Here is a 12,167-nt window from a genome sequence, read left to right as displayed (position 1 = left end):
GCCAGAATTGGAAAGAACCTTGCGGTAGGTTCTTGGGTAAATCTTTCTACATATTTGTTACATGTCAGAGTATTACATTAATAAACTGAAATATACGTTCACAGCCATTTCATTTCATGGAATCAGTTTGTTTGATGGATCATTCCAAGTCTGTAGAAATGATGACTGCTTAACTACAAGACGCACACTGCAATCAAAGAAAGGACTTGATTACGAATCATTCGAACTCTTCATGGTACTGAACATACATACTGAATCTAAGTTGCAACGGGTCGTCACTTGTTTGGCGCGTCACCTAGCGACGTTACATTCTATTACACATATTTGTACTTCCGAATACATGTGTTATAGGTATCTCTGTGTTTATGATCTGTAAGTAGCTGGTATCAAAGAGGGTTGAAACAAAACCAAATAACATTAACGCTAACATTAACGTGTATCTGGGGACATGGAAAAGTTCGACATAGTTACACATTTGATAACAAGTGTGTATCATTAAAACATTCATCTGAACTTGTCACGAATTGTATCTAGGCTACTTTTCTGAGCCTATAGAAATATAGCACATCCCAGAACTCTTAACAATTCAAATGGTCTTCAAGTACAGTTCAAGTCTCAGGCTCCACACCATGCCCCCCAGCGAGTCTTTTTTTATGTTGTAATTTTTCAAAAAATCCGCCAGATGTCGCTCATGTTCCGTGGATTTTGAGCCGGTCAGAGAACCCTCCCAAAAAGTAACTAATTAGTATACAGGTACAGTACACAATTCATGAAAGTGCCACACATATACAACATTCATTACACTTTGTATGTTGACAACAACAGAAGACAACAGAAGCTTACGGGATTCCGCCGGATGTCGTAAGTGCTGTTCGTGCCATGTATGAGGACACCACTGCTGTGGTAATCACTCCTGAGGGGGAAACTGATGCATTCAGCATCAATACAGGCGTCCTTCAGGGTGACCCATTGGCACCCTTTCTCTTCATTATATGTCTCGATTATGCATTGCGGTCTTCGATATCTGACTCGGAGGGACTAACACTCCGACGCAGACGAAGCCGACGTCACCCGGCCGAAACCCTACCTGATTTAGATTTTGCCGATGACATTGCTTTGTTGGAAGATTCGATAGAACTCGCACAAAATCTTCTTACTAAGGTGGAAGTTGCCTGCCAAAGAATAGGGTTATACCTCAATGCTTCCAAGACAAAGTTTATGCACTTAAATCCAACAACTCCTAGTTTACTTTTAACATCTGATGGCAGCTCCATAGAGCGGGTTTCCGACTTCAAATACTTAGGTGGTTTCACCGATAGTCTTCACGATATGAATGTTAGGATAGCCTTGGCATGGAGTGCCCTTCACTCATTGCACAGAGTTTGGAAATCCCCCATCAGAAAACAAACCAAGACAAAACTCTTTCAGACATGTATTGAAACAATTCTGTTGTACGGATCTGAATCTTGGCTTATGTCTAAGATACATTCCCAAAAACTCAATGGCACATATACAAGGATGCTTCGTCTAGTCTATAACTGTCCATGGTGGAAACATACTACAAACAAACAATTGTACGGACCACTACCAAAAGTCTCTACAAAAGTGAAACAGCGACGGCTGTGCCTTGCGGGTCACGTGGCACGAGCCAACGAACCAGCTGGTAGATTATTGTTGTGGTCCCCCGACACTAAGAGAAGAGTCGGTCGTCCAAGCTCAACTCTCAAGAAGCTCATTGAGGAAGAAACAGGTCTGGAGGGGAAAGGTCTTCTTACGGCGATGAAGGACAGGCAATTCTGGAAGGCCAACTTCGTTTGCATCACCTCTCAAGAGGATGACAAATGATGATGATGATGTTGACAACAAAGAGTAAGAACAAGAGTGGCCCAAGGAGAAACACCTTACAAAACGTGTTAGTTTTGAACCATATGAGAGTCATTCCCTATAACCAAACATGTTAAATCGCGTGCGATAAGCAAATACTTAAGATACATCTACATTAGTAGTAGTAATTTATCAATTATTGTTATAAAATCTACCCATATTTCAATTCAAGAGGAGCTATGATGTATGGAAATTTCCGCTTAAAATGAAACATCTAAATTGAAAAGATGAAATGTTGACTTTGTAACGTTCTACCATCACGTGCACAAGTAAGACTAGGGACTGCAGAAGGCGACAAGGGCGGCCAGGATCCCGAGTATTCCGGTGAACATCAGAGACTGTGCTGCTGGAGCTGTGGACACCGATGGGCAGGGAGCCGGCTGTCGGGTGAACAATAGAATCAGCATTGGTGTTTTACAGTTGTTACGTGCCTTGTAACAACATGCGATGTCGATGATTGAAATACTACATTCTTTTGTCTTTCTAAGTTTACTAAAACCTTGATCTCTATTTTTTCTAATATCTTAGCCTCTGCTCGTCTGTCATTTTAGTCTCTGTTTTTCTGATATCTGAGTCTCTGTTTTTCTGACATCTGAGTCTCTGTTTTTCTGACATCTGAGTCTCTGTTTTTCTGACATCTCAGTCTCTGTTTTTCTGACATCTCAGTCTCTGTATTTCTGACATCTAAAGGTAGCCTCTGTTTTTTCTGATATCTTAGTGTCTGTTTTCTGATATGTTAGTCTTTGTTTTCTTAAATCTTAAAGCCTCGTACCTGCGTCGGCCTCACGTTGTTGGTTGGCTCCACATAGCCGTGCCGAGTCGGTGCGTACGCCTCGTCCATGTGACACCACTCCCACCACTGGCGAGTCATCCACACATGGTTAGCGTTGTCAGGGAACCCGTTCTCTCGGGCGATGGACCCATACAGGCCCTGGGACCTGCAGATATAAAAATAGTAAAATATTAGCAAAACCTTCATTCTAGAATATCCTAAAGGTAAGGGAGAAAGAGAGAGGAATTGCAATTGCTAGAATCTATGTTAAGGCTTTTTCAGATACTGATTCGAAAGTTATTTTCGAAAATAGGTATTCGCAAATAACAACCGACTAGTACTATATATAAAAAAATGAAACGAAAGTTTTATTTGTATCATGAGTGTCGGTGAAGTAGTCAAATAACAAAGTATGGTAGTGAGCAATGGAAACCAAGTTGCAAAACATTTTCTTCACCTTTTGGGAGTACGCTTGCGCGATGGGTGGGTGAAGTTGGTATGGTAGAGTCCAAAAGCCAGGTCCGGTCCGCTGCCCCACTCCACGTTATCCATTAGTGTCCAGGCGTAGAACCCTCTCAGGTCAACCCCGTCCAGCTTGACCGCTACAAATAACAAAACGAAATGTTGGAAGGGATATCAGTGAATGGAAGACGTTGAGACAGGGTCTAACACCGTAGATTAAAAAGTAAAGTATAACAACGCACAACAACTGATCTATAAAACCACTTGACTTGACTTGATTTTATTCAGATCCACTTTTAGCTATTACAACATAAAACCACTCTTTATGATATGTACGAGTGCTGTACAATGTAATACTAAAGTTATAACCGGTACCGGTAATTGGTAAGGTAGGACCAGCTCTGTTGCAGAACTTGAACTGAAAATGTCAATCGAAAACCAGAGAGGGAACAACAATTGCAAGATTGCTCCGACAGTAAAATCTTTGAATACTAGTACCGTCTTCCTCATTCTGTTTCCCCAAATATCCCCCATATTAAACTCGGCACAAAAAGTTTGGAATATCAACTTTGGCTGATCATATTTCCGTTGTTTTTGCATCAATTTCAATGCGTTATATATCAATAGAAAGCGTGTATGATTGTCTTTTACATGGTATCAAATTCTTTATGATTACAAATTCGTGGAACGAGCACCAGGGCTGCTTACGTCAGTTGGTCGCGAAAAAAAGTGCCCAAATTTCCCTTATTGTGTTCAACACTGTATCATACTGTTGGTACGGGTGCGGGTGTCAAAGATTCAATCTATCCTTTTTTCACGTAATCTTTGGTATACAGAACATCCAAGTTTATCTTTAACATTTGAGTAGAGTATATGTGCCCTTTTGGCAGTTGGATGACCGAATCAAGGTGTGGATGCCGCAAGGAGAATGCCACGCTGACTGTCGAACGGATAGAGCGTAACAGCGCGTAGCGCTTGGTGGACGCAGTGTCATGATGTAGTGTATGTATGGCTGCCACATGAAAAACAAGGTTCCCTATCATCCCAGACAACCTCAAAACTGTGAGATACAGGGACACCATTCTCCATTCAGGTCGAAAGGTTCATACCTCGGTAGCGTGTGCATGAGAACAAATGCAATTCTGCAAGTGTTAGACTACAACGCCGTCCACACAGAGCAAGGACCATTGCAGACTTTAAAAAAATTTGTGCGTGGACGGGCGGTGTAATCTTGCGGAATGTCATTCGGCCCCATATTGAAGGGGTAAGACATTGCGACTGAATGGAGAATGGTGTCCCTGTATCTCACAGTATTGAGGTTGTCTGGAATGACAGTGAACCTTGGTTTCATGTGGCAGCCATACATACACTACACCATGACACTGCCTCCACCAAGCGCTACGCGCTGTTACGCTCTATCCGTGCGACAGTCAGCGTGGCATTCTCCTTGCGGCATCCACACCTCGATTCGGTCATCCAACTGCCAAAAGGGCACATATACTCTACTCAAATGTTAAAGATAAACTTGGATGTTCTGTATACCAAAGATTACGTGAAAAAAGGATAGATTGAATCTTTGACACCCTTACCCGTACTAACAGTATGATACAGTGTTGAACACAATAAGGGAAATTTGGGCACTTTTTTTTCGCGACCCACTGACGTAAGCAGCCCTGGTGCTCGTTCCACGAATTTATAATCATAAAGAGTTTGATACCCTGTGAAAGAAAATCATACACGCTTTCTATTGATATATAACGCATTGAAATTGATGCAGAAACAACGGAAATATGATCAGCCAAAGTTGATATTCCAAACTTTTTGTGCCGAGTTTAGTTAAAGGATCTGTCGTCACAGTAGTTTGTGAGCTCACCCTTCAGTGCTTCGTTTGCGTATGTCAGGTAGAAGCACATCCGCCAGGTGTCGTTCAAGTTCGGCGGGCTGTGGTACTTGTACGTTTCGCCTATCCCCACCTCCGATAGGTAGAACGGCTTTGTGTAACCGTATCTGCGAAACATCGTTTTTAAAGCAGTATCGCACTCAAGGCATGGAAGGACTGTAAAAACTTATATTCAAAAGGGTTAAGTCTTACAAAATAGCATAGTCATGATTTTGATTGTTAGCATTCATTCACATAGCTCGTTCCTCTTACTCTTTTCTCTCTCTTTCTGTCTCTCTTCCATTCCCACATTCTCTTCCAAATTTCAGAAGTCAGTTTCGGCTAGAGTGGGCAGTTTGTACGAAGGAACCACCCATACCTTTCTCGCACGAAGTGCAGGATACCCCGGATGTTCCAAGGTGCGAACCAGAAGATATTACTGCCCATGTAGAACCATCCCGGTCCGATTGTCTCCTTCACTCCCATCAGGTCCGGCATGTACCCACAGGCAGAGGCAAAGTTGTGGTTATCCTGTACGGGCGTAGGAAATACATAGATGTAGATTGGGACGGAAGTAGGAGGATTAGAAACCTCCAAGATTGTAGTTGTTCCCGTTTTCGCCATGGACGAGACCATACCAACCAAGTACGTTCATGTAGCGTTGTCTCTGCAAATTTCATGTAGTCAAGATGTGTTCCTGGTCGAAATGGATTCTTGGTCTAATCTGACAAAATATGCTGATATATATTCTGGCAAATTGTAAAAATCAACAGGTGGCCCTTCGCCTTTCGCGGTCCATGACCAGCTTTGTAATACCCCCTTTCCACTAGGACGGCGCTCTCGCGGCGCTCTCTCTGCGACCTCAAATTGGGAAGAGCGCGGTGAGAGCGCGGTGGGATCGCCAAGGTCGCCATGGGAGCGCGCAGAGAGCGCGGTGAGAGCGCCATGATCGCCATGGTCGCCATCACCTCCGCGACTGTTTTGAGCAGGTCGCGACTGTTTTGAACCTGCTCAAAACAGTCGCCGTGAGAGCGCCGTGGACGGCGATCCAACTAAGAGCGCAGAGAGAGCGCCAAGAGCGCGCGCAGTGAGCGCCGTGAGCGCCAAGAGAGCGCACAGCAAGCGCGGCGAGCGCAATAGGTCTCAACAGTGGTTTATGATGCCAATTTAGCTAGGACGGCGCTCTCACCGCGCTCTCTCTGCGCTCTCAACTGCGGTTTGTGAAGAAGTATATATTTGACATAGACAGAACCCGGAGAAATGTCCAAAATGTACCGGTGATGAACAATTAAACAAACTGAGATGGAATAAGCAAGGTTTGAAAATAAAGGTTTATCATTTCTCAACTTATTTTTGAATTTCAACATGATGACATTAGGTTGTCTTGTTCTTCATCTGTACATTTAGACTATTGAAGTCCCATTTTCAATTAAATCGAAGTGTTTCAGTGTTGTATGATTTACACCAATAACGTGGCATGATAAAGATATTTATGGTGAACAAGCTGCATGACAGATTTAAGAAAAAAACAGCAAGAGAAACGTGTATATTTCAGTCTGAGTGACTGTACAATGACCAACAGCCTTGATTTTATACTTTGAATGTTATGAAAGACGTAAAAGGATGACTTCAAAGATACCAAAATACACTATACGTCAAAAGATTCGTTCTTTATCTCTGAAATTCGTTGAGTAATCTTTCGAATCTTTGCTAGCTCATTAAAAGATGCTGACATTTGAGTTTTTCGTCGCGGTGAGAGCGCGCTGGGGTCGCCGGAGAGATTCCACTAGAGCAGCTTTTTCCGGCGTCGCGGCGCTCTCACCGCGCTCTGGCCAATTTTCCATCCCAGCGAGAGCGCCGTGAGAGCGCCGTCAAGTGGAAAGGGGGCCTTAGTGTCGATGATAATAATTGAAATAGAAACAATGTTATCAGTAGAGTACATCAATGCCTTGATTTATTTGTTTGCTGTTGTTATTGTTTTCTTTCTTTAATCTTCAAATTCACTTGCAAGACTGACTGAGGTAAGATTACCGCAAGACGATCCGTTGGCATGGTTGGGCATGGACAGAAGTCGGCTAGAAGTCTAGTAATGTATTCACTATGACCCGTGAGTAACCTTGATCAGGTGATATGGCTGGAATGCTTTAAATTGTGATCCCTTCACTGTACACATGCACTTTCTCTGAACTATGCAAGTATTCCGGCCCCCAGTAGTTTAATACGGTCAATTGAGCACCATGCACCCAAACAAGGTCAGACCGCGGTTTTCTGAAAGATACGCTAATCTTATTGTGATTTTATTGAAAGAGGAAAAATAGTGCATTAGTTAGGTCGGATACGCCAGTGTCATCCCAGTTTGTTCACCTGGGCTACTATGCTCCCCATAACCAACTATTCTGTTATGGGAGCGTATAGGAGCCCTGCGGTTAACTACTAATAACTAGGATGACACTCAGGATTTGGTCGGGTGCATCGATCGCAAATGGATTCAAATACAAGGCAATTCGTTTAAATATTACAACCTATTTACCATACTTCTTTATCCGCATTACATCACGTGTACATTTAATTTGGGAGTAAATATGCTATTAAGTTTCATTATATAGCGGTCGTGCCCGCTAGCTGCCGAGAGTGATTAACTTGCCAATCGTCATACAAAGATTAACAAATAGTCATCACACAGTAAGTAGGACTTACTCAGCTTTGTCATGTTTGCCGAAGCAAGTGGCAATATCACGAAATAACTCTATTATTCTCGTATAGATCCGACGTAAATATTAAATGCTTGCCATTGAAGTAAAACGTAGTTGACCAGGGTCGGGAGAACTTAAGAGGCCGTGGCAGGCTGTTTATATACACACGTACTTGAGCACAGGTACGGCAGCACCTGTTTAAACCTAGCCGTGCCACCGTGGTAGCTTATGGCTGGTCAACTGCCGGGTTACACCTGACACAAATCTAGTATTACGGTAAGGGGTGGACTGACAAAGATTGTGCAGGTGTTTTGTTTTTCCACATTTTCACATACGTGGCCACGAGATGGGGAACCCGTAGGAGTTGAGGCCCGTGTCCACGTGCATCTGAACGCCCTCTTTGTACTGTGTAAACGTGTTTTAGACAAGCACTTGACCCGGTAACCTGGGACATCTTTACTATCTTCACAAACACACACGCACACACACACACACACACACACACACACACACACACACACACACATACATAAACATCATGCACATAAACACACACACACGAACAAGCACACGGTCCTATCTGTTCTGCCCCTAGAAATTCTCTACGACTTGTGCAATAGTAGCCACTCACTTTGATTCTACAACACATTGATTGATCAGTGTATATGTGTAGCTGTATGCCATGTGTGTCCAGTTAGCCCATGACATCTGCTGTGAATTAGGATCAATAAAGGAGGGCACCCGGATGTCCCCAGATGAATCTCACATAGGACACGACTCAGAGTGGACGTTCTTCATAGAGCAGACTTCTATACCCTAACACTGGTGGCAGCGGTGGGATACCTTAACATATCTCTAACATATGCATGTGCTAAGTAAGAACTTTTACTGTGAATCTTCTCAGGTATAACCTATCCCCACACTATCTACAGCAAGAGAATGCTTGTACCAATCAAGGAGGTTATATAACCTCCTTGTACCAATCCTGCCCTACCGGATGACATGTCTGTGTCTCATTGGTAGCGGAGATGATCCTGGCCGTGTACGTGTTGATCCCTAAGAAGTCCGTAGTCCCGTTGTTGTACACCTTCTCCTCTTCTGTAAACTCGGGAAGAGGAGAGACCGTCTGGTTCTGTTTCAGTCTGCAAAATACATGACAGAATCTAATATCATTGTGTATCTATAGACAACAGTATGCTTGCACAACCACCATATGAGCGTACGGAAGGTGCTTACAATATATACTCCAGTTTGTTTGTTTTTGTCCATACTAACGTTTCCAAACTTTCATCGTTAATATCGACAATGGATTTGGTATCTGAAGTAAGGTGTTTTCGTTTTATCTCCACCCCTCCTCCTTCCCCTCCTCCTTGCTCCGTTCCCGTGTATTCTGTCCGTACCTGCTCTCTCGCACCATCCGCTTCATCACCTCCGGGTAATCACCGTTCCCGATGATAGGGTTGGCGAACCAGCCGAAGAAGAACTCCATGTAGTTGGTCGCCGCCTGGCGGTCAGCCGGGCTGTGCAGGTCTGCCGGCTCCCCCCCACATGGAGCTGATCACGATACCGATCTAAACACACACAACCGGTATCATCGTCAGCAAAGATTTCGTTTCCATAACCATCGCGTTGTTTACCATGAAAATATTAACAGGTTCTGAAGTAGCAAAGTAGTAGGGCACGTCACTAATGGATTTTCAAATAAAGTCTCAAGTCTCAAAGTACTGGTACAGTCTCAACACGGAGGTTATACAAAACCTCCTTGGTCCCATGCACAAGCTGGCATAAAATCTATTTACATGTATTATTATTTCTTTGACGTCTCATATAACTAAAAGTATAGATATAGACGAAATCTTTCCTACCGATCCATTCTGAGCAGACCGGAAGTCGTCATCGTAAGTATGCCATGCTCGAGCATGCGCTCTGATCACGTTGTGTGCCATTTTGTATCTCATGGTGTAGTCGGGATCATAGTTGAAGTCACCGAGGGCGGCAACGAAGGACCAGGGCTCGTTGAACGTCGTCCAATATTTGACGCGGTCACCAAATGTGGTAAAGCAGAACCTGGCGTAGTTCTCGAACAGCTCTACCAGGGTGTCGTTCACCCATCCGCCGTAGCGTTCCTGTAGGGTCGTAGAAAATTCTAAGTTGATTCCTTTAGCCAGACTAAAATAATCAAAACACTTGCAGTAACAGTCACGTGACGTCACAATATTTGAGATAACGCGCGTACCTTGAGTTTTTGTGGGAGGTCCCAATGATACAAAGTCACCAGTGGTTCGATGCCGTTGTTCTTCAGTTCGTTGATGAGGCTGTTGTAGTAGTCCACGCCATATTGGTTGATGGTAGCGTTGGTGCCGTCTGGGAAGAGGCGTGGCCAAGAGAGGGAGAACCGGTAGGAGTTGAGGCCCGTATCCACGTGCATCTGAACGTCCTCTTTGTACTGTGAAAACGTGTTTTAGACAAGCACTTGACACGGTGACATGGGACATTTTTACAATGCTTCACAAACACACACGCACACAAACGCGCGCGCACGCGCACACGCACACCGACAAACACACACACCGACAAGCACACACACACACACACACACAAATACACACATACATTGACACACACACATACACACACACACAGAGAGACATACATACAGATATACATACATACATACAGACATACATACACACAAACATACATACATACATACATACATACATACATTACATACATAACGTTAACGTTACATACAAACACACTGACAGCACAATGGTCAGTATCATAATCAATAAAAACTTGTCGCTGGTTTTGATGGACTCACCTTGTGATAACTGTCAGTCGCCACATCTCCCCAGGGCACGTTTTGTGGCAGGTGAGAGTACCAGTCCCAAATGGACGGTCCCTTCTCTCCCGAGTCCCACCCTCCCTCGATCTGGAAAGAAGCAGTGGCCGTTCCCCAGAGGAAGCCGTCGGGCAGAGTCCCGGACAGGAAAGCATCACGGGCTGAGGAAAATTCACAGGTTGTCAATCATCTGCCCGTGTTGTGGGGTCTTGTTCAAGAGAACACACGATTAAGAGTTTTTCTATGAAGCTGTAACGTTATTTCACCTTTCTCTAAAGGGAAATATATATCCGTTGCATTGTCGACGGACAGTGATTCAAATTTCAATATCATCAAAATATCATAAGTTTGAAGCCACTGTCCATCGACTTGATAGCCCTAATTACTCTGTTTTTAAATACATAGTGCGTAGGCTACCATGCGTATAAAGGTGAAGTCGCGTTTCATGGCTTGGGCTGCCTGGCATACAATAACTCAAGTGTGTAAGACACAGTTCAGCAATGGTTGTAGTGGCTGTGATGCAGGAAGCATTACTGATGCCCTGATGAAGACAACATGAAAGAAAACAGGGCAAAACGTGTTTGGAGCAACATGACAGGCATGACAGGAATCTGTATTCACTAGCCCAGAACCAAGCAGATTTTCCAGTCATAGTTTCCCATACCAGTTATATTCTTCAGGTCCAAAAACTGCCCTCCAGTTTTATGACACACCACCGCCAACATGAAAATGGCCCTGCAAAACGCCGTCATCTTCTCTTAGGAATGGTAAAGCTGAAGGAGGAACAAGGACAGGTTATTGTAACGGCGACAACATGTGCTACGCTCATCACATTTCCAAACCAGGGCCCGCTCAGGATGTGGAAACAAAAATAAAAGTATTTATCAAGGAATATATACAAATCATGCTCATTACCCATTTTTCTTTACGTTCTGCGTGTTTTATATCATACGTTACGTTCCCGAAATCTGCCCAACCAGGCCCCGGTTTGGAAATGACACCGAAGCACTAGGCGTTGATTTCAGTTCATCAGATAAACGCTTTTATTCTATCTGACTGTTTATCAATTCCATTATATTGCGTATCATTGGCAATCTCATTATCCTTTATAGTGATAACCCATGTGCTATGATCGTAGGTCCCTGATTTGTCGAGCACCTGGGCTGCGAATGAGGCTTGAGAAACAAGTGTCGAACTTTCCCTCGATATATTCATTGTTTTTAGATGAGCACTTTGCTTCATATCATCGGTAAGCTTATCTACATTACCTTGTGATAATATTAATAATACCCATTAGCAATGATTATTTTGTTCCACTATCGCACCATTGTTGATTTCTTGGGTGCACGGTCCATGAATGTCTGAAGTGGTGTATCATTGGAAAAGTTGATATACAAAAGCATTTTGCATGATATACAAAATGCACATATTGAGTTTTAAGAAAAAAGAACGGAGATATATGTATGGCCACCTGTAGCCTCGTTTGTGTCAGGTTTGGTAGAGTTTAATTGGTAGCAAATATGTAAACGGAAGAGGTGAACATTCTCTGACAAATTACTTCTTTTACAATTCCACGCGCCATATCGACAGAAAGCAAACCGTCTTAGTTTGTTCAGTCGTACGGTTGGGACC

At 43.5% G+C, this 12,167-nt stretch overlaps 1 protein-coding gene across 1 annotated transcript in view; it reads right to left on the bottom strand.

Moving 5' to 3' along the window:
- Window positions 1-2,099: 2,099 nt before the first annotated feature.
- Window positions 2,100-12,167, bottom strand: part of LOC118414111 (lactase-phlorizin hydrolase-like) — a 30,133-nt gene continuing 20,065 nt past the window's right edge. Inside the window, exons 6-11 of the mRNA XM_035817892.1 lie at window positions 8,685-8,832; window positions 5,377-5,528; window positions 4,992-5,125; window positions 3,114-3,258; window positions 2,657-2,822; window positions 2,100-2,264 (exon numbers count right to left, since the gene is read on the bottom strand). Of these exons, the coding sequence (XP_035673785.1) occupies window positions 2,160-2,264; window positions 2,657-2,822; window positions 3,114-3,258; window positions 4,992-5,125; window positions 5,377-5,528; window positions 8,685-8,832 (850 nt within the window). The 3' untranslated portion in view covers window positions 2,100-2,159. The remainder of the gene's footprint in view (window positions 2,265-2,656; window positions 2,823-3,113; window positions 3,259-4,991; window positions 5,126-5,376; window positions 5,529-8,684; window positions 8,833-12,167) is intronic.

Source organism: Branchiostoma floridae, chromosome 4, assembly GCF_000003815.2.
Source record: "Branchiostoma floridae strain S238N-H82 chromosome 4, Bfl_VNyyK, whole genome shotgun sequence".
Taxonomy (NCBI): domain Eukaryota; kingdom Metazoa; phylum Chordata; class Leptocardii; order Amphioxiformes; family Branchiostomatidae; genus Branchiostoma; species Branchiostoma floridae.
Note: the sequence above shows the minus strand (reverse complement) of the source record. Positions and strands in the feature narration are given on the sequence as shown.